Source organism: Chiloscyllium plagiosum, unplaced genomic scaffold (genome assembly GCF_037043375.1).
Source record: "Chiloscyllium plagiosum isolate Xiang-an unplaced genomic scaffold, Cpla_swu_hap1 HiC_scaffold_17, whole genome shotgun sequence".
Lineage (NCBI taxonomy): Eukaryota > Metazoa > Chordata > Chondrichthyes > Orectolobiformes > Hemiscylliidae > Chiloscyllium > Chiloscyllium plagiosum.
In genome coordinates this window covers 60,038,096-60,064,879 of record NW_028270155.1, presented here as the reverse complement: position 1 = coordinate 60,064,879, position 26,784 = coordinate 60,038,096, and the positions used below count along the sequence as shown (strand labels likewise).

The following is a 26,784-nucleotide window of genomic DNA, read 5'->3' as shown; positions in this document are numbered from 1 at the left end:
GGACCCACTACAGTCGTAACCTCAGCAAGCTTAATGATGTGATTCAACCTGTGTATCACTGAACAGTTGTGTGTCAGCAGGATGAACAGCAATGGACTGCTGTACAGAGAGATCTGGATGTTCAGGTCCATTGTACCCTGAAGGTGGCAACACAGGTTGATACAGTGGTCAAGAAGGCTTTCCTTCATCAGATGAGGTATTGAGTACAGGAGTTGGTAGATCATAGGACAGTTGTATAGGACTTTGGTTCAGCCAAATTTGGAATATTACATACAGTTCTGGTCACCACATTACCAAAAGGATGTGGATGCTTTGGAGAGGATGCAGAGGAGGTTCACCAGGATGTGGTCTGGTATGGAGGACACTAGCTATGAAGAGAGATTGAGTAGATTAGGATTATTTTCATTAGAAAGACGGAGGTTGAGGAGGGACCTGATTGAGGTCCACAAAATCATAAGAGGTATAGATAGGCTGGATAGAAAGAAACTCTTTCCCAGAATGGGGGACTCAATCACTAGGGGTCATGTGTTCAAAGTGAGAGGGGAGAAGTTTAAGGGAGATATACATGGAAAGTTCTTGACACAGAGGGTGATGGGTGCCTGGAATGCATTGCCAGCAGAGGTGGTAGAAGTGGGCACAGTATCATCATTTAAGATGTATCTAGACGGATACATGAAGGGCAGGAAGCAGAGGGATACAGATCCTTAGAAAATAGTTGACAGATTTAGATAAAGGATCTGGATCGGTGCAGGCTTGGAGGGCTGAAGGGCCTGTTCCTATGCTGTAATGTTCTTTGTTCTTTGCTCCACCAACTCAAGGACAGTGGCCCCTTCCACAACCCAAGCACAGCAAGTCCCTTAGAGCCCAAGTCATTGATTTTGGGTCTAATTTTGGAACCTCTTTGTCCCAGACCTTGACAGTGATATTGGGATCCCTTTTCAACTATGTGTTTAGATCTTCTACATTCCCTTGAACATTAATGATTGGTTCATAGCTTATCACCTCATTTTGCTGATAATTGCACTCTCTGTACAATCATTCAAAGGGTTTTCAAATTCATTTATGGGACATGAGCATCACTGATTGATCCAGTATTTATTGCTTTGAGAAGCCACTTTCTAGAACCACTGTAATTGACCTTGTGCTGTGGAAAGCGAGTTCTAAGATTTTGACACAGTGGCTGTGAAGGAACAATGATATATGAAGGGAACTTGCAGGTGCTGATGTGCCCAAATGACTACCGCCCTTGTTCTTTTAGGTAATAGATATCGGAAATTTGGAAGGTGGTATCAAAGGAGACTTGGCGAATTGCAACAATACATCATATACATAGTTCATCATGCTGCTAGGTGCACTTGTGATGGAAGGACTGAGTGCTTAACTATTGGATGGGTGCCAATTATGTTGGTTGCTTTGTCCTTGGTGCTGCCATGATTCTTGGGCATTGTTGAGCTGTACTCTTGCAGGCCAATGGAGAGTGCTCCATCACACTCCTGACATGTAATATTTAGGTAATGGACAAGTTTTGGTGAGCCAGGAAGTAGTTTTCTTGCTGCATAACTTCTTTAGCCACATTATTTAAATTTCTGATTCTGTTATTTCTGTCAAAAGTAACCCAAAAATTGCTGATGGCTTGGTATTTAACAATAGTAAATATCATTCAATATTAAGGGGAGATGGTTACATTCTCTCTCACTGGAGATGGTCATTGTCTGGCACTTGGATGACATGAATGATTAGATTAAGCCACTGCCATCATCAACTATTAAACTTCCTAAAAAAGTCCAACTTCATAAATACAAAAAACCTACAAGGGAAGGAAGGAAATCAGACAATACTTCCATGTGAAAAATACTCTTTTCTATCCTTAAAGCCTCCCACAGCCCCACTGTATAGTATCTATTGCCAGAGAAGAGGAAGGAGATTTCATATTTGTGTGTTTCTTTCTCAACCATCCAGGGGACAACTATGGCCTCGCTCTTGACCTCATGAAGATACGGCAGCAGCAACGGACAACAACAACGAACCCTTGGCTACTTCCTACCTCACAAGCCTGGCCAGCAGATCATGTGTTCATCTCCACCCCAAGCTACAATTACACATACAAAGACTACAGGAAATTCTTCACTGACATAGGATATGAAGATGGCTGGTTCAAATGGCAACACAGCAAAAGTTTTCTGACTGACCTGCCTCCTCCAGGGGTGGAATTGTATTGTATGTATGGAACAGAAGTTCTAACACCGATGACTTATGTGTACGATGAAAACTTTCCATCCAACCAGCCAATACAGATTATCTACGGAGGTGGTGACAACACAGTGAATAAGAGAAGCTTGTCTCTGTGTGGACAATGGAAGGACCAGCAAAAGCAAAAAATTCATGTTATAGAACTTCGTAACAAACATCATTTTGACACAATTTATGACATTGACGCTTTACAAATGATTCAAGATATATTGTTAGGAAATTATTCTGAACACTAAGTCAATTCTGTCAACTAGATGTGGTTTTCTTAGTGATTGGGTACACCTGATTCAGGTACACATAAACTTCAGATTTCTAAATCAGAGCTTTAAACTAGACTGGTCTTCCCTGAGGGGTTCAACAACATCTTTAAGTTGTAATAACTGTTTCTGCTGGGAGTAATAACTACCATATTTCATTGCTTATATCCAGGAATTCTGAACTTACAAGCTACAAATTATGATCAGACCCAGTTAAGTGATGTTTACACTTCTATATAAGCAATCTAAGCCCAGAAATCAATATCTTCAGAATGCCAAACAAATTCACATCTATGTTTTCCCTTATAAAGAGATATTAACCCATTTCAAATCATATCTCAAATTATCAGGTAATTCCAGATGAAGGCCACATAGCTAGTTGGATGTTATTTGTTGATATCTTCAATAGTAATTTGTAAAATGTTCTCAAAGTTACAGCATCAATCAATTGCTTAATTCAGATAAAACCATTTTGCTTTAGTGTACTTTTTTTTAAATAAAAAGGATTTTCATCCTGAGGAATATGAATGAGCTCTCAGACAACCTTTGACCTGGCCAATTATGATTCTACATCTCTCGCATTTGACTGATCCTTAATCTGGGACAGCTTTATCAATTCTCAGAGAAGCCACTAGAGGGCACATTTTGAAAAATGATTCCCATGGAGTAAACAGACAGCAGGCGTGTGGGGAAAAGAAACTTTAAATGTACAACAGCAAGAAAACATTTTATTGTTACTTTTCAATGTAAAACTCCATATGTAAGAATTGAAGCTGCTTAAGTTAACCAGAGCTCTAGCAGCTCCTTTCCCTTTCTAAATGTTGAAATATGAGCACCCCACGGTGATTTACAAATAGTGGAATTCTTTATAATGGTCAATGTTGGAACCGAAAACTTAAAGAGTTTGTGTAATTGCTAAATTTTCCACGAAGTGAAACATAATGGATCAAACACATGCTCATGATATATAGCTTGTGGGAGTATCAGTTCTCAGAAAAATTTGTAGGCAAACATCTCATGGGTTAGACACTGCTTCAAACAGATCTTTCTCATTATCATTAGTTTGTCAGCTATACATGTCCTTCTGTGAAATAATATTTTCCAATCTCAATCCTATTGCCTACAGGGCATAACTGTCCCTTATTGAGTATAACTTGACATTCTCACCTGGACTGGCCACAGAATGGCTGGTAAGAAAAATGTCACATTGCTGCAATGGAAGCCACTAGAACAGAGAATTGCATCATTTCCTATCGAGCTGCATGGTTGTACAATGTGCTGACAACAGTAAAGTCTTACTCTGCATTACTTCAAAAGTTACATCTATAAAGTTGGGAGTTTTACAAACAACAGTTCTGATAAGTCACTGGACTCAAAATGCCAGACCTGCTGAGTTTCACCAGCAATTTCTTCTCTTGTTTTATGTTCAATTAAACAGTGGTTTCACTTTTTTTTTGCTGAAACTGACTTGAAATTACCAAATGACTGGAAACAGATGCTTGCTTATGAAATTGAATTGGAGCTTTCCTGGATTTCACAAATGTTTGTTGTTGATTGATGTGGATTTTTTATAGTATTGATCATGTGGTTTTAGAAAAGGAGAAAGAAGGGGCAAGTTAGTTGCTGCTAGTGAATTCCTGGACAAAGAAAAAGTAATTTTAACACTGGTTATATGGGGTAACTTGGGGGTAAGTCCCTCCTTGGAATACTTTTCATTTTAATAGTTCCGCAAGTCTCCTTTGACAGCACTTTCCAAATTCATGACCATTACCATTTAGATGGCCAAGGACAGCAGATACATGCAAACATCACTACATGCAAGTTCCCCTTCAAGCCACTCATCATCCTGACTTGGAAACATTACACTGTTCTTTCACCATCATTGGGTCCAAATCCTGGAAATCCACATCTACAAACACACACACATGGCTGACAGTGTAACAGGTTGACCAACATCAAATGGCCAGCATTGTTTCAAGAAGGCAGCTCACCATCACCATCTCAAATGCTATTAGGGATAAGTAATAAATGCTGGCCAAGGCAACTATACCCATGTCCTATGAAAGAATGTTTTAAAAGACCTTCTTTGGCCTTGTTAAAACTATATTGCAGATATATTCTTCATCAACTTAATGGAAACAACTAAACAAAAAGATATTAACTTTGATTTTTGTGGTAATTATCAATAAACTCTTCACCTTTATGTTTATGACACTTACATTCCATGGCTGAGCTGTAAATAATGGTTTTGTTAAAGTCTTCATTGCTTCTCAGATGGTGTGCGACTGCAGGCATCATAGAGGGTGAAGGAGCTCCTGCAAGGCTGGTCCCCATCTGCAATGCTATTGAAATATTCCTCGGAGTGGTGTGACAGCCCAAGGAGAATGCTTTGAATTTCCTCTCTCCCACTATGAGGGTTGTCTCTCCAGCTACTTTCTCAGCTTCTTTATTGTCACTTACAGGAGGAATCAGCTCACAGGTCAGTGGAAGCTTGTTTAAGTGGCAATTATACACAGTAAGGAGCAACACTTTTCTTTATCATAGAGTGCATCAAGATTCAATCTCTGCTGCTATCCACACAAATAAACATATTTCAGGTAGGGATGACTGATCATGGACAGAGGCCTTGTGCTGATCTAGTGTTGGAGGTAGAATATAATTGCACTTTGGAAGACAGAAAGGAAATGAATAAGGATGTTGCCAGAAATTGAGAATTTTATATATGAAGAAAAATTGGATGAGCTGGGGATGTTTTCTTTGGAATAGAGGAGGCTGAGGAGAAATATAATTGTGGAAAATGTTGAGAGATCAGAAAGGATCTATTTAATTAGCACAGATCAAGAAGCAAGAGACAGGTATTTAAAGTAATTGGTGACAGGGTTAGAAGTGAGAGTTAAAGGATAACCAGGGGCTGGTGGGGATTTGGGACTCACTGTGTGAAAGAGTGATACAGGCAGAACCTTCCAAGCACTTAGTTATGCACTTCAGGTTTCGTAACCAAGAGGACTATGGAGCAAGAGTCGGTGGTTGGGATAGGCTAGACAGCTCATTTTGAGCTAGCATGGACATGACAGGCTGAATGGTCACTTGTTGTGAATCAAACATAAAGTGGACCAATATACAGTGGATACTCTTCAGAACTGAAACTATTCCACTGCATCTGTGTAAGGCAGCTTGCCAATGCTGTTTCAGTGAACAGTTAAGGATGGACAATAAATGCTGGCCTTGCTAGAAACCCTGTACCCCAAGAATGACTTTTATTGTAAATTATAAGTCTTTGGGACTGATATATTTCATGGGGAAACTCACTGGCTGAAGTTGATCTCTTTTTGGGAGCAGCACTTCTTCAACAATCAATGAATTAGTTCAAGCGCTCCCCCAGTGAGTGATATTACATGTTTGCTTGTTGCTATAGTTAGGGACAGTTTCCTTATTAATTTGTCAGGTAAAAACAATGACTGCAGATGCTGGAAACCAGATTCTGGATTAGAGTGATGCTGGAAAAGCACAGCAGTTCAGGCAGCATCCAAGGAGCAGGAAAATTGGCAAAAGCCCTTCATCAGGAATTTGTCACTGAGTGCATAAGCATTACTATCAAAAGATATCTCCCCTCTGGCATCTTAGTTTTTTTTAACGAATCAACTTACTCAGACATGTTATGACACACCTCTGAAAGCAAGTGGGACTTGAGCTCAGATCATCTGATTCAGAATTTGGGACATTATCACTGCACCACAGCAACCCCTTCTATCTCGCTCATATGCATAGATTCAGATGTTAGATCTACCAGGAACAATATTGGAAATGTAGCTGTTTTCTGCAGAAATTTCCATCTATTGATGATAAGACTTCAGGACATCTCATAGCACATTACAGCAAATTGGCACAGTGGCTCAATGGTTAGCACTGCTGCCTCACAGTGGCAAGGACCCAGGTTTGATTCCACCCTTGGGCAACAGTCTGCATGGAGTTTGTACATTTTCCCTGTGTCTGCATGGATTTCCTCCGGGTGCTCCAGTATCCACAGTCCAAAGATGTGCAGGTTAGGTGGATTGGCCATGAGAAATGCAGGTTTACAAGGAGAGGGTGGGTCTGTGTGGAAATGGAGGGAAATGGAGAGCTGAATGGTCTGATGTAGGGATTCAATGAACTAAGTACATTTGAGGTGGCTGTCACTGTTGTAATAAAGGGAACACAGTAGCCAATTTATGTTGACCAAATTCCCATAAAAAGCAGTGTGATCATGACCAAATCTGCCGGCATCTGGGAAAAGGGAAACAAGAGCTAACATTTCTTCTCTAATGTTACTTTTTTCCAGCAAACTCTGTTGTGTTTGTTGACAAAAATAAACATTTTTGTGTTTATTTCAGATTTCCAGCAAACGTAGTATGTTGCTTTCACCAAATACATCTGCTCAGAGATGAGAGAGAAATTATGGCTCAACAGTTGGGGAAGAACAGAGCACTTTCTTGTTTTCTTCCAAAGCCGGGAGATTGTTTAGGACAACTTAATACTCAGCTGAGAGTTATTAAAATTTTTGAAGAAAATGGGCAACAAGAAGAAAACAAAATAGGACAATGTGGATGCTGGAGATCTGAAACAAACAAACAAACAGCCAAAGTTTGCTGGAGAAACTCAGCAGGTCTGGCAGCATCTGTAGAGAGAAAACAAAATTATCGTTTTGAGTCCAGTGCCCTTTCTTGAGAAAGGTCTCCACCTGTTCTTCTACACCAGCATGGTATTCCCCATGGCAACAAAAACAGAAATTGCTAGAAAAGCTCAGCAGGTCTGGCAGTATCGGTGAGAGAAATCAGAGATAGCGTTTGAGGTCGAGTGACCCTTCCTCAGAACTGAGTTTTTTCCATGAATGCTGCCAGACCTGCTGAGATTTTCCTGCGATTTCTGTAGATGCAAATTACTGCAGACGCTGGAATCTGTGCTGAGAACAAGAGATCAGGCGCAGCAATTTCTATTTTTGTTTCCGATTTACAGCATCCGCAGTTCTCTCGGTTTTTATTTGATATTCTCAGGGACGAGACTGGATCGCACTGCACTACACACTGACTCATGATCATGAAAACGATTGTGTAAACCTCCTCTGCTTCGCTTCTTGTTATCGGGCCCAGTCCTGCCTCCTTATTGGCTTATTGGGTGAGGGCATACCAACCGAATCCCGAGGGTGGCGTTTTACGCCCCTTCTAGTTTGGATTGGTAGAGTCTAGTTTGTTATTTGCGCCTTACTGTGCGGGGGACTGTTGCTTGCTATGGACGGGCCGAGTTCCAGGGTGCGCTCCCTTTTATGCCAGTTTCCCAGTGAAACTCGCTGTTAGTTACATTGTATCCGCGGAGTTGCTACATTGTATTCGCCGCGTTCCACCGCCGCGCTGACCACCTCCTCTCTGTCTCTCTCACTGTCACATCTTTCCTCTCTGAGTTATGAGAGCTGGGAAATGATTTCCAGAACTGGCCTCTCCTCTCTCCTCCTCCTCCTCGCCGCTGCCTGCCCCGGCGCTCCCTCCTTCGCCTGCGAGAATAAGCCATCATCGCCGGGTTGCTTAAAGGTGACCAGACCTCCTGTTGTCCTGGGTGAGTTCACGAGCAAAGGAGGCTCGGTTTTTGTCTATTTATTTAACGTGTTTTGAGGCACCCTTTTCATTTTTTTTTTAAAAAGTCAGTTTCTATGGCCAAGTGTATTATTTTGTTTTAGTGTCCGTGGGCCTGCGATTGAATGCATCATCCTTCCGGTTGAATTAATTTTTTTCTGCCTTTAATCATGTGAAAATGTCACTTTCTTTAAATCGCTCTACTGACTTACGACAGCTTCAGCCTGACAGTAAAATATTCAATAGTGTTGTTTGCCTAATGTATTGTTTAAACATTTACAAATGGATTGGGTAATTATTGTATAGATAATATTTCTACTGTCTCTAATGTTCACTTTTCCAACGACTAACTGCCGAAGTAGAAACTGCGTGAGGTGTTTCTTTGTTGGTGTTTGTCACCGAGCAGTACTGAGCTGTATATGCAGTGACTGGTAGAAGTGAGGTGAAGCGCAGGCCAGAGTGCCTGAGCTGTTCCTGCCGCACATTGGCACATTGTTTTGTTTTAATGTGAAACTGAATGCAACTGTTCGCCCTTCAAACAATCATACTGATAGTTTAATGCCTATACTGTATTTTCATTTAATGTTGTTTTGAACAGTAGTAGCAGAGTCCTTTTCATCACAACTGGAAAACTTGATTGATGAGGAGGAATTGAGTCGATTGGGATAATACTCGTTATACTTAGAAGAATGGGGGTGGGGGGGGAAATCTTACAGAAAAATTATGAAGGGAATAGGATAAGATGGAAGCAGGGAGGTTGTTTCCACTGGTGGGTGAAACTAGGCGTGCATAGCCTCAAAATAGGGGGGAGCAGATTTAGGACTGTGTTGAGGAGGGACTTTTTCGCCCAAAGGGTTGTGAACCTGTGGGATTCCCCACCCAGTTAAGCAGCTGAGGCCACCTCATGGAATGTTTTTAAGGCAAAGATAGATTTTTGATCAGTAAAGGAATTAAGAGTTATGGTGAGTGGGCAGGTAAGTGGAGCTGAGTCCACAAGAAGATCAGCCATGATCTTAATGAATATGGAGCAGGCTCAAGGGGCCAGGTGATGGGCTCCTGCTGTTATGTACTTCACAGCCAGTGAAGCCAAGTCACTGTTGCAAAGTAGGAAAACACAACAATTGGAGGTCAATGATCGAAGTTGATTGACAAAACAAGCAATGGTAACCTGGAAAATGTATAAGTGGTGAACACGTTTTGGTGCAAATGTGCGGAAGTATTACTGTGGGACAGGTATATAGATTCATATTAGGTGAAGGACCATATAACCATGTCTTGGAAACCCATCTAGTTCACTCTCCTTTAGTGAGGGAGGTCTGCTGTCCTTTCCTGGTCTGGCCTGCATTTTCTCCAGATCCACAGCAGTACTGTTTACTCAAAGCTGGGAAATTAGGATCAGACAATAAGGAATGGTCAAGCCAGTGGTTCCCATATCACACCAACAAATAAAAATATCAAGTGTTATGAAAGCCACAACTCAAACAGATGTGATTGAATGGCAGAGCAGGCTCCAGATCTCCCAGTTCTGCTTCTGACTCTGATGTTCACGTTGAATGGTTATAATTTGGAATGCACTGCCTTTCTGGTGCCTGTGCTTCATTCAAGACATTCCAAAGAAGAGAATTGGAGGATTGTTGAAGGAAGGAGGATTTTCAAGGCTGTGGGGAAAAGGTGGCATTAAGTGGCAGATAACCAACACCAACATGATAAGCAAAGGCCCCTGTGCTATAACCATTCTATGATTACATTCTAAGCTGCCAAAAACAGCAATTGGCCAGATAATCTGTTTGAATGAGACGAATGAGAGATGGACTTTGGTCGAGACAACAGGAGAACTTTGCTCCTCTTTAAATTGCATCCTTCCAAGGTGGTAGAAATTTTGTTTAAAACTTGGCAGCGCTCAATATAACCGTGCTCTTTATTACTGAACAGAAGTTGTCGCCTCGCTTTTGTGCTCAAGTGCATGAATTTATCGTCGACAAAACAGAACTCCCCATCTGATCCACCATCAAAGCTGCTGGTTGTAGAACTTTGTGTGCAAATTAGCTGCCTCGCTTGCTTGTTGAATGCATTTCAGAAATAATTCCTTGGTTTTTGAAACATTTTGTCATGTCCTGAGCATGTGCTAAGTAACTAAATGAACAAGTTCTTTTCACAGATTTAATGGTTGAGGAAGGGCAGTTGGAGTGGTTTGTCTTGATCAGTTAAACTCCTCCTTTACCCCTGAAATATTTAGTTGCAAGGTTGAATGTATCGAAACAAGAACAGAAGTTGCTGGAAAAGCTGAACAGGTCTGGCAGCATCTGTGGAGAGAAATCAGAGTTAATGTTTTGGGTTGAGTGACCCTTCCTCAGAACTGGAATATACTGCATCTGGCATCAATGCCTTTGCTTTACAACTGAGTCTGTTTCAGAGTAGTTAAGTTGGAGTTGTCAGATGAAGTTGTTGATTTTTATTATTAACTAACTACACGTCTTTCTGCATTACTGCCAATTCCTGACTTCTGCTATTGTATGTAAATTTTACACGTTGCCTAATTCTGCTACTGGCAGTGTGAGGAATATGGTGCTTATAGTTGAGGTATTATTTTGTATGTGGGATCTGATAGTAGTGTCAATCAGTCCTGCTTATCTTACTTGATAAGCCTTATTCTGCATTGTTTTACTCTGAGTATTAGAAGTCTTTGCCCCTGTTCCAAAGGAGCTTAGGTCAACAAGATAACTTTCAAAAATGACAATTTTATATTGATGAGGGGCGTTCCGGATTAGGAAGTCTTGTTGCAAAGTGGGTAGTGGGTCTGCCTCGCAGCCGGAAGCTCCATGTTCAAGTCTCATTCCAGGACTTGATCAGAAAGGAAGACATGCTAATAACCATTGCCTAACAAGTTGATTATCAATGCTTAAATCTTTCAAACACATACCACTGATGTAAGAGAGGGAGAGATTCCTGGTCAGTCATGTAATGGAAAGAAGCTCCATGCTACAACACGTAAGTAAAGGTATATGTTGCCTGAGAAATCTAGATTCACTTGTGGGCTAGTTGGCTTTGTAGCCTGGAGGCCGTTGTGCATCTAATTGGTGCCAGTAATAAAAGGTTTGACTCCCATTCTAGTGGGATGGATCTTCCTCCTTGTCTTACCGATGGTGGAAGTCGCTGTGGATTAGACCTGCCTTCCTGTGGAAAACTCCAAGATGATGACGATTCAGAGTTATAGAAGTAATGTGCAAATTCAGAGAGAGTAATTTTTAAAACTGAAATATAAACAGAAAGTATTGGAGAAACTCAGCAGGTCTGGCAGCATCAGTGAAGAGAGAAACACAGTAAATGTTTTGGGTCCCCTATAACTCTTCTAGAATGGAAGCTTGAGTTCAGCCTCTGAAGTTGTTGAACACAATGTTGAAGGATGTGAAGTCTCAATGAAAACTGAGGTACTGTTTCCCCCCTTCAAGTTTGCTTTAGGCTTCACTTATGCACTGCAGCAGGCCTGGAACAAAAATGTTGTGGGTGAACAAGATGGTGGATTGAAATGTTCAATAGTTGGAGTCTTGCTTGTGGGCAGAGTAGACGCAATCCCAGTTTATGTTTGGTTTTGCCAGTGTCAAGCAAATCACGTTTTGAGCACTGAGTACAGTAGACTAGATTGAAAGTAAATTGTTGCTTCACTTGGAAGATGTGTTTGGGATCTTGGACATTGAGACAGGAGGAAAAAATCACATTGAGACAGGTGATTGGACTATTGTGTATGGAAAGGGGCCAGGATGGGGTGAAAATGTGTTGGGAGTGACAGAAGAGTGGACAACACTGTCATGAAGAGGGAAGAAGAAGGTGTGTTTCGTAGTGCCTCCTGCTGGAGGTGATGGAAATGGCAGAGGATGGTCTTTTTGAATACAAAAGTTGATATAGTGCTCCCTATCCTCATTTTCTAACCTATCATTGTTATGAAAAGGAGAGGAAAGGGTGAGGGCAGAAATGCAGGAAGTGGGTTAGACGGGGCTGGAAACTGTGTGTCAGCCATGGAGGTGGGGACGGATACGGGGAAATCCTTGATTGAAGAGAAAGGAACATGCATTGGATTTCCCCCATCAATGGAACAGTTGCAACAGAGGTGGAGGGACTGAGAGAATGGTATGGACCCCTGCAGGAAGCAGAGTGTGAGGAAATCTGGTCAAGTTTACTGCGGGAGTTAGTGGGATTGGAGTGGGTATTAGTGGACAGCCTATTTCCAGAAATGGAAGTCAAAGAAGGGAAGAGTCAGATTCACCAGAGAAGGATATACATTGGAAGCAAAACTGTTCCAATTCTGGGTCAGAGCAGGAAGCAGCACCAGTGGTATAATTGATGTAACAAAGAGTTTTAGGAGAGGGCCCCATTTAAGACCGGAACATGGAATCTTCCACATACCCTTGCAAGAGATGGGCATAACAGGGACCTGTGTGGGGACTCAAATCAACTTGTACTTGGAGAAATGAAATGCATTAAGGGAGATTTTGTTCAAAATAACAACAAGCGTAGGCGGATGGATGGTGGATAAGGACTATTCAGGAGTCCTTTTCAAAGAAGAAATGTTGAGTATTCAGTCCATCCGGCTGAAGGATTGAGCGGTAGATGGGCTATATGTCCATAGTGAAGAGGAGGCAGGTGGGCTACAAAACTGGAAATTGTGGAACTGACACATTTAAATTATAAGTTATAGAAACAGAATTCTCCTGCCTTCTCCCTGTACCCCTTGATACCCCTAAGAATCAAGAATTCTGCAACGGGCGTGAGCAAGAAACATCATTTACAATTCTTCTGGCTTTTTTTTTAATAAGTGGGAAGTGACAGAATGAGGGGAGCAAAAACAGTTGAAATAGGAAGGAGTTAATTCAGTGGGGTAGGAGCAAGCAGGTCTATCGGGTCAGTCCTGTTTTATAGAATTTGGGAAGGAGCTCGAAGTGGGCAGTGCAATAGGGTTGCAGCACTGAGGTGGAAAGATGCGGTGGGGAGATTTCTAGTGGAGACCAGGTCAGTGCCAGTCCTGAAAACAACAGCTTGATGGTGAGTGGTGGCGTCATGATTCATTAGATTAGATTACTTACAGTGTGGAAACAGGCCCTTCGGCCCAACAAGTCCACACCGACCCGCCGAAGTGCAACCCACCCATACCTCGACCTAACACTATAGGCAATTTAACATGGCCAATTCCCCTAACCTGCACATCTTTGTGACTGTGGGAGGAAACCCACGCAGACACTGGGAGAACGTGCAAACTCCACACAGTCAGTCGCCTGAGGCGGGAATTGAACCCGTGTCTCTAGCGCTGTGAGGCAGCAGTGCTAACCACTGTGGCACAGGAGGAGTTAAGATAACCTATCCGAGAGGTGGCATTCATTCTTTTTAAAACCTGTCCCTGTTTGAATAGTTGACTTCAAGAAACTGGGTTTTTGATATTAGCTAAATGCATTTTTTTTTAATCTAAGGGTTTAGCTGCCTTTGGTGTCACTGTCAGACCAAAGTAAAGAATATTCCTGGAATTGTAACTCTGGTTACTTCCTCATTTCACACATCCTCCTGCTTATTGTGTTTATCTTCCCATTGATCTTTCTTACTGGAGGAATGCATTTGTTTACTCCCTGTTTATTCCTCTGACTGCCTCTCTTCATTTCTTGTTCTGTAAGTTTCTCACCCCTTTCTATTGCATATACTCAGAATACTTCATACATCGATAAATCATCAATTACTTAGGGATGTGTCTGAACTAAAATAAGGAATTAGCTTGGCGTGTTTGTTCAATTCATACATACTTTCTCAAATTAGCCTCTTTTTGGTTGGAATGGTGCTATATTTTAATGCCCCAGGTGATGTGCATGTACACAGCCCATCACTAGAATAGCTTAAAATGAGGTTGCCACTCAGATCAAGTGAAAGCCACCTACAACACTATCTGTAGATTACATCTCAGACTAGGGAGCCACAGCACGAAGCTGGGAAGCAGGGTTACGGTAAGGTCATTTCTTCTTAAATGGTCACAATCAGCAATGAGTACTATACAATGTGTGTGCATCTTAGTCTTCACTGTTCCACAAGGCTGAAAATGTGTTGCTGGAAAAGTCCTCACTCTTTCCTCCTGTTCCACAAGGATCAGCCATTCAGCATCTAAATCAGCTGTGAAATCCAGGAATGGGCAGCAAGTTCTGAAATATTCCTACACCACAGCAGTGACTGTGCTTTAAAAGTACTAAGTTGGCTTAAACACACATAGGGACTTTTTGGGCTTGTGAACGGTACTTTATGAATGCATGCCATTTTTGCTTGAATGTGGAGCAGCCAGAGGGGAGTCTGGACCCAGCATGCAGTGGGGCTGGTGAAATCCCAGAGTTGATAGGTACTCTGCAGGATCAGGAATGAAGCCCAGTGTGTGCATTCGTGGTTTGGACACGAATGATGTACATCAACACATGGAGTTACATTAGCTTAGTCAGTAACCAAACAGGACAGCCCTCCTTCAGTGCAGGAGCTTTCCTGTATTGTTGTTTGCCTATGGATTAAAACACATTGATAAAGTCCATCTGGGTGCAGTAAACTATTTAATGTGGCCTTTTCATTTAAGGCAAATCTGAATCATTACTGCTAATTGCAAGCTCGTGGCGTCACTTAAGGGACTTTGAGTGTGGCCTGGCGTGCAGTAAAAAAGCCACATTTAAAACTGCTGTGTGTGACACCAATCTCAAGATCCATCCCCACCCCTCAACCTCCACCCCCCACCCCCCAACTCCAGCCCACTCATGGTTAACACAGTCATATTCTAGAAGTCAGTAGTTCTGTGGAACTCCGTTACAGTGGCAGTACGTCAGAGATTTGATCCTTCTAATTGGAGCTGATGAAGTTGCCAATTTAAAGTGGCCAGTATTTTTAAATATATTTTGTAGCATCAACCAGCAACCTTGCCAAAATGCAAGTGTTTTTCAATGGATGTAATAATTGAATCTTTCCTTGTAGCTCATATTCTCTAGCACAGGCTGATAAATTGGGTGGTGTTAGTCTGTCAGGTTCAAAACTCTCACTTGGAATAGGAGGAGCCTTTTTTTTCATCGTTTTTTTTGGATGTCTGCATAACTAGCAAAGCCAGCTCATCCTTAACTCCCCTTGAAAGTGGTGTATTGCATTGCATTGCTGCTGCATTCCATGTGGTGCAGGCCATAAGAATCATAGAATCCCTACAGTGTAGAAACAGGACCGTCGGCCCAACAAGTTCACAAACTGACTCTCTGAAGAGTAACCCACCCAAACCCATTCCCCTGCCCTATTATCCTATATTTACCTCTAATTAGTGTACCTAACGCACACAACCCTGAACACTGTGGGCCATTTTAGCATGGCCAGTTCACCTAACCTGCACATCTTTGGATTGTGGGAGGAAACCCACGTAGACACAGGGAGAATGTGTAAGCTTCATGCAGACAGTTATCTGAGGCTGGAATTGAACCCGGTCCTTGGCGCTGTGGGGCAGCAGTGCTAACCACTGAGCCACTGTACAGACCCTGGGGGCAACAAGAGTGGGTCATTTGGTCCATCAAACTTAGTGAATGGCAAACTAAGATCATGGCTGATCTGACTGAGACCTGAACACCACCACTTTGCTTTCTGCCCCTCCATAATCCTTGACTCCCTTGTAGAAAAATAATCCCTTTTAAATCAGCCTTGAACATATTTGATGATCCAGCCTCCACTGGTCTCTAGGTAAAATAATTACAAACATTAACACCTTCTTGAGCGAAGAAGTTCCTCCTTGTTGCTGTCTTAAATCAGAGATGCTTTCCTTCAAACTCTGTGCCCCTTTGGTCCAGATTTTGCCATGGTAGTGGTGGTGTGGGGGGGGGGGGGGGGCAGCATCCTCTCTCACCATTTACCCCATCAAGCCCCCTCAATCTTTTTTTTTCTTTACAGGACCACCTTTCATTCTTCTAAACTCCAATGATTATAGGCTCAAACTTTTATCATGTAAGAATTACTTGATTCTAAAAATCAGCTTGCACCAACATCACTGTCAAGGTTGGAATTACAGAGATCCAGTGCTAGTGAATGATTCCACATCAGGAAGGTTTGTAATTTGGAATGTAATAGATGATAAATAGATCTGAAATCCTCCAAGCCTAAGGTGGAGAGGAAAGAAATCCATATGCAGCTTTCTTTTGACTTGCATGCACTTGTAAATCTGTTTTTCTTTTCATATATTAAGTGCAACAAGCTGGAGTGTACCAGTAAACATGTGCCATATTTCAGTCACATGACTGACTGTTACTAAATAGATTGAAAAACAAGCTACTCACATCACCGTGTCAATCAGAGGAAATTAAATTGGCAGAGAACTTAGATCTGTTTCTCATTGGAAAAGAATGGTGGGGAATAGAGTCCTAGCAGTAGTTATATATACATTATTTACAATGGATAGGTTAGAAAATCAAATTGACAAGATTCAGAAGATGTTACAATACTTTTACCTGAAAATTAGCATGAACTTTGAAGGAAGTGGTCTTGTGTTGACATTTGGTTGTGAAGTTTGCACGTGGTTGATGCAATCCATGAATTAGCCCAGTAAGACCTTGTGGTGTGAAGCAACTGGAACTGAACTAAAATTAAATCCTTTCTTTGAATGGAGCTTTTTTATTGTGTCGCGATCTTCAAACGGACATGATGTTGCTTTTAACTATGCCTCTTAAGCTGAGGGCAGTATATTTAAAGCAAGAGCCACTGTATAAAAGTTTGGTCAAAAATGCATTATATTAAGAGTTGCATTGCTGTTATTCAAATGCCAATAATAATGAAAAACAAGACTGAGGCATTTATTGATTCTGATTCAGTTCAGTGTTACTGATGCTCACAGATGTACATGTATTAGTATACTTGCTAATCATCACTGCATTCTTCTGGGCAGTAGCATGATAAACGTTTCACTGTGTGCTCTCTCATGCAATCAATTCAACTGTGGCTCTTTGCAGACAATCCTGCACCTACTATCAACTGCTAACCATTGATGTGGAACCTGCAGGCAGGGTAGCACGAGAGATCAAGTACATTAGCTGAAAAATTGTCACTAGTGCTTCCTTGGACCAAAGTAGTGAAGCCATTAGCAGCATTTTGTCACCATCTGAAAGAAGGTGTGTACAGTGATCAACCTGTTTAAAGGAATAAATTTTTTTCTATTCACTTGCTCTTTGTATCTTTTACTGTGTTGTCCAGGTACCCAGATAAACATAGGAAAGAATCTGTCATCGTCTTAAAATCTTCCTGCTCTTGGTGATGGGTGCTATGTTGTTGAGTAACTTATTGTAGATGTTTGGTTACATTACTGATATTGCATTAGTTACCTGACCCTTCTGTAAGAGCAGGATTTCATAACGTTGGTAGTTTAAGGTCGTATTGTTTTAAGTAGTCAGTTTATGGCATGAAGGTATTGCATTCTATCTTTTTAAAAATTCATTCATGGGAAATGGGCAATAGACAATATACTGGCATAGCTTATCTCTTAAGAGAATGGTGCCTTTGGTGCAGTCCATTTGGTGTGGGTAGACATAAGGTACTATTACTGAGAGAGATTCAGGATTTTCACCCAGCAACATTGAAAGAACATTGATGTATTTCCATGTCAGGATGGTGTGATACTGTGTAAGGGCTCTTGCAGGTGGTGATGTTTCAGTGAATGCCCTTGTCATTTAGCTGATCATGGTTATGGGTTTGGAAGGGGCTATCTAATGAGAATAGGTGAATTTCTGCAGTGTATCTTGTAGATAGTATGTACTGTAGCTACTGACCATCAGTGAGGAGAGAATCAATGCTTGTGGATTAATTGCCAGTCAAGCAGACTGCTTTATCCTGGATGGTGTCAAGCTTCTTGAGTATTGTTAGAGCTACACCCACTCAGGTATCTGGGGAGTATACCATCACACTCCTGATTTGTGCCTTGTAGATGGTAGGATAGGCTTTGTGGAGTCAGGAGGTGAGTTACTATATGAGGCTCTGGTCAGTTTGAATTTGGACTATTTTGAGCAGCTTTGGACCCAATATCTAAGGATGGATGTGCTGGTTTTGGAGGGGAACCACAGGAGATTTACTAGAATGTTCCTGGGAATGAAGGGCTTGTTGTATGAGGAGCGGTTGAGGGCTCTGGGTCTGTCCTCATGGAGCTTAGAAGGATGAGGAGGGATCTGATTGAAAGTTACAGGGTACTGAGAGGCCTGGATGGAGTGGACGTGGAGGAGATGTTTCCAGTAGTAGGAATGACTAGAGCCCGAGGGCACAGCCTCAGAGTGAGGGGACAACCCTTTAGAACTGAGATGAGGAGGAATCTTTGTCAACTAGAAGGTGGCGAATCGATGGAACTTGCTGCCACAGAGGGCTGTGGAAGCAAAGTCATTGAGAGTGTTTACAATAGGGGATCAAGGGTTACAGGGAGAAGGCAGGAGAAACCTATCAGCCATGATCAGAAGGTGCAGCCTAATTCTCCTATATCTTCTGATCTTACATGCTGCAAGATCCTTAGCCTCAGACCTGTTTTTGCAGCCACAGCATTTATGTGGCCAGTTCAGTTTCAGTACATACTACGTAGCTGGACTAAATCCTATGGAGACAAAGGTAGACAGGCAGGAGACTGGAAGGGTACTGCAAGCCAGGCAGCGTTAGGAGGTGGAGAAGTCAATGTTTCTTCAGGACTGAGACTGAGTGTAGGGGGAGCTGCAGATAAAGGGGGTGGTGGGGGGCAGGGTAGTGAAGTAGGGATAGGTAAAGTAGGCAGATGGTATGACCTAGTTGGTCGATGGGAGAAATGAATCCAGTTGGTGGCTAGAAGGAAGGGTCAATGAGAGTAACGGAAAGGAGTCGGGGGGGATGGGAAGGGAAGAGAGGTTATTTGAAATTGGAGAGCTCAATGTTGAGTCCTCCGGGCTGTAGGCTGCCAAGGTGGAAGATGAAGTGTCATTCCTTCAATTTGTGGTTTTGTTTGTTGTGGTAATGGAGAAGGCCAAGGATGGTCATGTCAGAAAGGAAGCAGGAAGGGGAATTAAAATGGGCAGTGACTGGGCGGTCCAGACAGCCCCTGCAGACCCGACTGAGATGCTCGGCAAAATGTTCCCTTAGTTTACATTTGGTCTTCCGATGTAGAGAAGACTACATCAGGAGCACCAGATACAGCAAACTAGGTTGGAGAAATGGCAGGTGAACCTCTCTCTCACCTGGAAGGACTGTTTGGGGCCCTGGATGGAGGTGAGGAGGGTGGTGTGCTGGCAGGTTTTGCATCTTTTCCAGTTGCAGGGGAAGGTACCTGGGGTTCAGGAGGGTTGGTGGGGAGGGTGATGCAAACTAAGGGAACAGTCCTTGCAGAGGCAGAAAGGGATGGGGCCAGGAAGATGTTCTTGGTGGTGGATCTAGTTGGAGTTGGTGGAAGTGTTTAAGGATGATGCGTTGGATACGGAGACTGTGGGGGGTGGTAAGTGAGGACAAGGGGGACCCTGTTTTTATTACATTTAGAGGAGGGGGTTAGAGCAGAGGAGAGGGATACAGAGGTGGTGCAGTGGAGGGCTGTCTGGATGACAGAGGGAGGAAGAGCGCATTCTTCAAAATTGGTGGACATCTGGGATGCTTGAGGGTGAAATGTCTCCTCATCAGAACCGATTGTGGTGGAGGCGGAGGAATTGGGAGAACAGGATGGAATTCCTGCAGGATATTGGGTGGGAGGAGGTGTAATCCAGGTAGTTGAGAGTCTGTAGGTTTATAGTAAATGTCCGTCTTGAGACAGAGATGACCAAGCCGTGTACTCATTGCCTAAAAGTTGGAACAATTCCAATCACTGAAGATGATACTTTGGTAACCCCAGAAATACAGATGTATTCCATCTTGATAAGAAACCAAAGAGGGTAGTTGGCAAACTGATCTGTCATTGATATAGATCTCAGTCTTACAGTATTCCAGTATCCCCAGTTTTCCCAACTATTTCAGTACACCAACCCACACTGAGCACAGATACAAGAACTCTCCACAGTTTGATAATATAAAAGAAAATTACCTTTGGCTCAAGAGGTAGCTAGTGTCTCAGTTCTGTCCCCTGTATCACTCCTGTGCAATATCAAGCTAAGGCATGGTATCTTGCTTTGATCTTTCCCAGTAAACCTAACATGATGATGGTACTCCCTATTATATATTGTACTGAGCAGATTGTTTACAAAGGGACTGTTAACCTTGGAGCAGTTACCCAGTCCTCCAATTCATGTGACTATTGTAGTTGCTGTTGAGAAACCTAAAAGTTTGAGTAATCCACAGCAAATAAATTAGGTCGTGTGATTTTGTGTTTAATCATGTTCGTGTGAAACTTTGCATACAAAACACCACACAGTGCCTTCATATCAGTTTGGTATTAATCTCACAACTATATAAAGAAATTTAGGGAATTAGTAGAAGGTGCAGCAGTACAATTTATCTTGCAACGGGATTCAAAGCAAAAGGGGAGGTAATGTCCAAGATGGTTTTATGTTGGAGAAATGTTTACACTCCATTGCAACAGTTTTCTTTATTCTTTCTTGAGATGTGGGATCATTGGCAAGACTGGCATTTGTTGCACATCCCTGGATGGCCTTTAACAAAGTGGCTTTTTAAACTGATTGATTGAATCGGGTTTATTGCTGCATGTACTCCCATGAGTACAGTGAAAAGTTTACAAATCACCACTTATGGCGCATTCATTGGTACAAAGGTACCTAGGCACAGAATTTTAATACAAAGCACAGCAATAAGCAAGACAAAGTTTAAAAAGTTAAACATTACAGTCCTTCTTACTAAAAAGTAGAAAAACAAAGAAACAGTTAACAGTTCAACACCACAGCCCATAAGTGTCTGGCCATGCTGGGCTCGCACTCCAAATCATTGAGTAGTTCAGGGTAACTCATGTTGCTGTGGATCTGGAGTCTCGTAGAACAGATTAGATAAGGAGGCAATTTTTCACCACCAAAGGAAATCTGTGAGCCACGTGGGTTTTTTAGAACCATCACTATGTGGTCTCCATTAGACTGGCTGTTTAGTCCAGATTTTAGTGAATTCAAATGTCACCATCTGCCATGGTGAGAATTGAACCTGTGTCCCTGGAACATTAGCCTAGGGTTCAGGTTACTAGTCCACAATACCATTTGCATTTGGGAAACTATTGTCCCGTTCATGCATGAGATGTGCCATTGTTTTTTCACTGTTATATATTACTGAAAGCCAAATTACTAAGAGAGTCTGCCTTCTGATCAGATTCAGACGCCAGTAATAACTACTTACACCGACATCAAACATTTTGTTGCATTCAAGACGCTAAGGACCTTCACAGGAATACTCTCAAATGAAATACAACGCTAAGCTACCTGGGAATACATCCATGCAGGTAATCAAAAATGTAATCAAATTGGTAAATGTTAAGTAGCAACTTCAAGAAGGAGAGAGGTGTAGAAGTTTGAGGAAGGAAGTTTGAGTTGATAAGTTCTCAGCTGCTGAAAACCCAACCACCAGTGATAGTGCAATTATAACCAGAGTTGTGCAAAAGGCAAGAATAGGAAAACTAGCAAATATGTAGGAAGTTATTACAGAGGCTGTTGAGAAAAAGTATGAGAGCGTTTGACTTGGGGTGTTGCTTAAGTAGGAATTGGTGGAGGTCAGTGTACACTAGGTGATGGGGGAGGAATGTTGGCCGGATGGGATTTGGTGCCTGTGACAGCGCAGTTTGGATAAGTTCACAAAATGTAAGAGGTGTGACTGACCAGGAGTGAGTTTGAGTAGTCCAGTCCAGCAGTATCAAAGAAATGGATGAGGATTCCAACAGCATAAAAGTGGGAGTGTCACAAGTGTGGAAATAGTTGCTGCAGGTAATTCTCCTATAAACGCCCGTTTATTAAACACAACTTTGGTTGGAACGTTATTTGTGAATTGTGGAGTGTTTTTTTGTATAAAGCGAACTCCCATTTGCTGTTACGTGATTCCATCCCCAGCACTAGCTGAACAGCAAAACCCAGCCTCCGGATCCTCCGTCTGCAAAATACAAATTCGGTGTGTTCAGTTAAAACAGGATTGCAATCAGCTCTACAAGCCTTGAAACTTAGTTTGAAACTGGGAATTGTAGTCTACATTTAGAAGGAACTTTGATTGCTAAACTTAGTGATCTCGGACTAAGCCTCATTCTCTGCAACTGGATCCTCAGTTTCCTGTCCCACAGGCCACAATCGGTGAAGATTGTGGACAATATCCACTTCACTAACACTCAACACTGGAGCCCCACAGGGGTGCGTACTCAGCCTCCTACTGTACTCACTGTACTCACTGCGTTGCCAAAAACCAGACTAATGCCATTTACAAGTTTGCTGATGCCACTACTGTAGTCAATCACAGATGGCGCCGAAACAGACTATAGACGGGAGGTGGAAGACCTGGAAAAATGGTGCATTGAGAACAACCTAGCTCTCAATGCCAGCAAAACCAAAGAACTCATTATTGACTTTCGGAGGGATGTTACTACTGCCCCCCTGCACATTAACAGCACAGAGGTGGAATGAGTGGAGAGTGTCAAGCTCCTGGGAGTGGTCATCCACAACAAGCTTTCTTGGACTCTTCATGTGGATGCACTGGTTACAGAGGCCCAACAACATCTCTTTTTTTCCTCAGGCAGCTGAGGAAATTTGGCATGACGGCGAATACCTTTGCTAACTTTTATAGGTGTGCCATCGAGACCAATCTGTCTGGATGTATCACTACCTGGTACGGCAACTGTACCATTCAAGATTGGAGACAGTTACAGAGAGTGGTGAACTCGGCCCGGACAATCACAAAGGCCAACCTCCCATCTATAGAATCCATCTACCGGGCCCCCTGTCAAGGAAAGGCCGCCAGCATTCTTAAAGGTCCATCCCACCCTGGTAATGTTTTTCTACAACCTCTACGATCAGGGAGAAGGTACAGAAACCTGAACACACGCACCAGATGGTTTTGAAATAATAGTTTCTACCCTACTGTTGTTAGAATACTGAATGGACTCTCAAACTCTTAGCATTCGCCTGTACCTGTGTTTGTTTTTGTTTTTGCCACTGTTTACCTATTATTTACTTATCTATGCTACTTAACTATGTGATCTACCTGTATAGCTCGCAAGACCAAAGCTTTTCACTGTGCCTTGGTATACGTGACAATCATTTCAATTCAATTCAACTCAAACCTGGGGAGAATCTCTAGGAGGACTGGACTCTGCATTTGGCGTCACGTGGTCAGTCTCACCTTGTGTGCTTACTGGTGAAGAGCTTTGTGAAAATTACAGTCCTGTAGTTAGTGATCTTAGTGTTAAAGTGTTACACTTACTGTATTATTTCATTAAAATTATATGATTCAAAGATTGACTTGGACTGTGCTATCATTTGTGTTAAGCTAATTATCATTTTTGTTTCAATTTTTACTAGTATTTTTGGTGGTTTGCCCTAACCCTGTTTGTCCCATAGGCCCCATTATATATATTGAGCAATTTTCTATAAGTGTTGCACGGGAACACAATTACTGCATTCTAGGAGATCTACCTGTATTTGTGATGAGGTGTGTATGTGGGTTCAAAAGCTGAGGTAGAGCTAGGTATTGTCAGTGACATGAACGGTTTTTCCAGGATGTTGCCAAAAGAAAACATGTAAATGAAAAATAGGACAGGACCAAGTGGTCAGTCGAAGAAGCTTAATGTTTTCTGTTATATTCCATTCTTAACTGAACAAAATTAATTTTTTCTGGTGCTTTTTTTCTTTGGTTTAATACCAAGAAATTTAAAAGGAATTGCTGAAACCCTCAACTTCTGGCAATACATTCTGTAGGTGCTGGATGTTATTGCCTGTGTTTATGTAAATACTGAAAAGCTGCATTCAAAGACAGAATAAGTGACTAAGCAATTTGGTCAGTTGAAATGATTTATTGTGCTGTACGTTTTACTGCTGTTTCATCATGAGATGTGTGTCACCCAGCAAGGGCAGCATTTACTGCCTGTATGTAATTACTCTCAATGGTGACGTGTCTTCTTGAACCCCTGGAGTCCATGGTTTATCCTCCGTGCAGTTGGAAAGGAAGTTCCAGGATTTTCATTCCACAACACTGAAGGAACGGTAATGCAGTTCCAAGTGAGGGAGGCATTGATGAATTGCTGCACTGTGTTTGACCCACAATGGCAGCAGTGTATACCTTGATGAAGGGAACAAATGTTGAAGATAATAAGATTTCATCCTGTGAATTGCTTTGTACTGGATGGTATTGATCCTCTTGAGTGTTGTTGAAGCTGTACTCATTCAGGCAAATTCTATCGCACTCCTGACTTGTGCCTTATAGGTGGTGGGCAGCTTTGAGGAGGCAGGAGGTGAGTTACTCATAGAATTCCTTGCTTTTAACACGGAGTTTCCAACCCTTGCTATCACAATATGCATATGGCTGGTCCAGTTCAGCTTCTCGTCAGTGGTAACCCGAAGATGATGTAAGGGATTAGTGATGGTAGTGCCTTGCAACATCAAAGGGAGATGTTTGGATTCTTGCTTGTTAGAGATGGTCATTACTTGGTACCTGTGGTATTATTATTGTTTGCCACTTTTCAATCTAAGCCTGAATATTGTCCAGTTTTGCTGCATACGGACACGGACTCTTTCGGTGTCTGAGGGGTTGCGAATATTGCTGAATGTTGTGCAATCATCAGTGAACATCTCTAGTTCTGACCTTTATGAGGGAGGGAGCATCATTGCAGCAGTTGAAGATAGTTGGGCCTGGGACAGTACCCTGAGGAACTCCTGAGTAGAATGACCTCCAACAGTCACAACCACCTTTCTTTGTGCCAGCTATGGTCCTAACCAGCTTCAGTCATAATGGAGAGGAATACAGGAGGCAGATCACCTGAATAGTCTTCCGCTCCCCTCCGAGTAACCAGGAGCTTGCTCTTTCCCAATCTATAATCTACTTCTACATTACAGCAGCAGTTTGACTATTCTTTTGAGAAACATGGGGATTCCACATGATTTTGACCCTGTAGTGACTGTAGAAGTATTTTAGATGAACATCTTCACCTGATCTGATCTAGTACTGTTCCATATCATTTGAACTTGACATGGCAAATGTACTCTCTCTCCTCTCGGTCATGCATCAGGAAATCCACCAAATGTCAGCAAATGTGGAGCAGTCCACTAATCTCCTCCTCCTAGAAAGTGTTTTACACATGGATACTGGTTGAATTTGATGTGCATTATTAAACAATTGTGTTTTACTATCCGGTTGAAGCTGCTAAATTGGTGAGAGATGTGGTATAATGTACTTTTTATCTTTAACTTGTTTTGTGTTACTGTTGATTCAGGCTCTGCCCTTTTGAGTAATTAATGTGTTAATTTGTACGATTGAGAATTCAATGTCTTCTTGGCTTCCACCCAGCTCTTGGCACATGGGTAGACTCCAAATTCCTCATATGATTCTCATGTGCTCCATGTCGATTTTTATTTGCTGACGTTGTATCCCTACATTAGATCATAGCTGGCACCGTTGCTCTGCTGTAAAGCTTTCTGATATTGCATTTAATATTAATGTATAAATATCACATCTAGCGCATATCTTTAATATTTGTCTGTGATGAGTATCATAAAGGAGAAACTGAGGACCGCAGATGTTAGAGAATCAGAGTCAAAAAGTGTGGTGCTGGAAAAGCACAGCAGGTCAGGCAGCATCCGGGGAGCAGAAGAGTCGACCTTTTATGCATTAAGCCTTCATCAGGAGTGTCATTCTGATGAAGGTCTAATGCCCCAAATATCAACTATCCTGCTTCCCGGATGCTTCCTGACCTGTGCTTTTCCAGCTGCACACTTTTTGACCGAGTATCATAAAGCGATGCAGGCACGAGTGATTTTTAAATTTATCCTTCGGACATGGCCGTCATTGATTAATGGCATGGTGGCTCAGTGGTTAACACTGCTGCCTCACAGCACCAGGGACCCAGGTTCAATCCCAGCCTTGTGTGAAGTTTACACTTTCTCACTGCCTGCATGGGTTTCCTCCTGGGTGCTTTGGTTTCCTCCCACAATCCAAAGATGTGCAGGTTATCGGCCATGTTAAATTGCCCCATACTATTCAGAGATGTGTAAATTAGGTGCATTAGTCAGGGGTAATTAGAGGGTTGGGGAATGGGTCTGGGTGGGTTACTCTTCGGAGGGTTGGTGTAGACTTGTTGGGCCAAGTGGCCTGTTTCCACACTGTAGGGATTCTATGATTGTCCATTGCCACAACTGGCTACTTGCTTGGTGATTAAGGTCCAGCTACAGTAATGTAGGGTTGGAGTTGCATACAGACCAGATTGAGAACGATTAGCAGCTTGCCTTTCCTGAGGGGCACTAATGAAGGTTGGGTTTTACAAAGATCTGAAAGTTTTGTGATTACTTAGTGATGTGAGCTTTTAATTTCTAATTTAAAATATAATACTTACAAATGGAATTCAAATACCACAGACCAGTTTATACTGTCAGCCCTTCTGGTTTCCTTGTCACTGAATTGATGGGTCTTGACCGTAGAGAGACAGACACCGACATATACACAGGTGAATGCAGGAGCACACACGCATGCACACACACACATCCGTCCATCCCTCCCTCCCTAGAGCAGTATTTATTACCCATCCCTATTTTCCCAGA

At 42.2% G+C, this 26,784-nt stretch overlaps 2 protein-coding genes across 3 annotated transcripts in view; both read left to right on the top strand.

The window, feature by feature from the left end:
- lcat (lecithin-cholesterol acyltransferase) overlaps nucleotides 1-3,989 on the top strand; it is a 42,908-nt gene extending 38,919 nt beyond the window's left edge. For both annotated transcript variants that reach the window (XM_043707169.2, XM_043707168.2), the window contains exon 6: nucleotides 1,960-3,989. In XM_043707169.2, coding sequence (XP_043563104.1) covers nucleotides 1,960-2,486 — 527 coding nt within the window. In that variant the 3' untranslated portion in view covers nucleotides 2,487-3,989. The remainder of the gene's footprint in view (nucleotides 1-1,959) is intronic.
- Nucleotides 3,990-7,745: 3,756 nt separating this feature from the next.
- pla2g15 (phospholipase A2, group XV) overlaps nucleotides 7,746-26,784 on the top strand; it is a 46,006-nt gene continuing 26,967 nt past the window's right edge. The window contains exon 1 of the mRNA XM_043707167.2: nucleotides 7,746-8,093. Within this exon, the coding sequence (XP_043563102.1) occupies nucleotides 7,958-8,093 (136 nt within the window). The 5' untranslated portion in view covers nucleotides 7,746-7,957. The remainder of the gene's footprint in view (nucleotides 8,094-26,784) is intronic.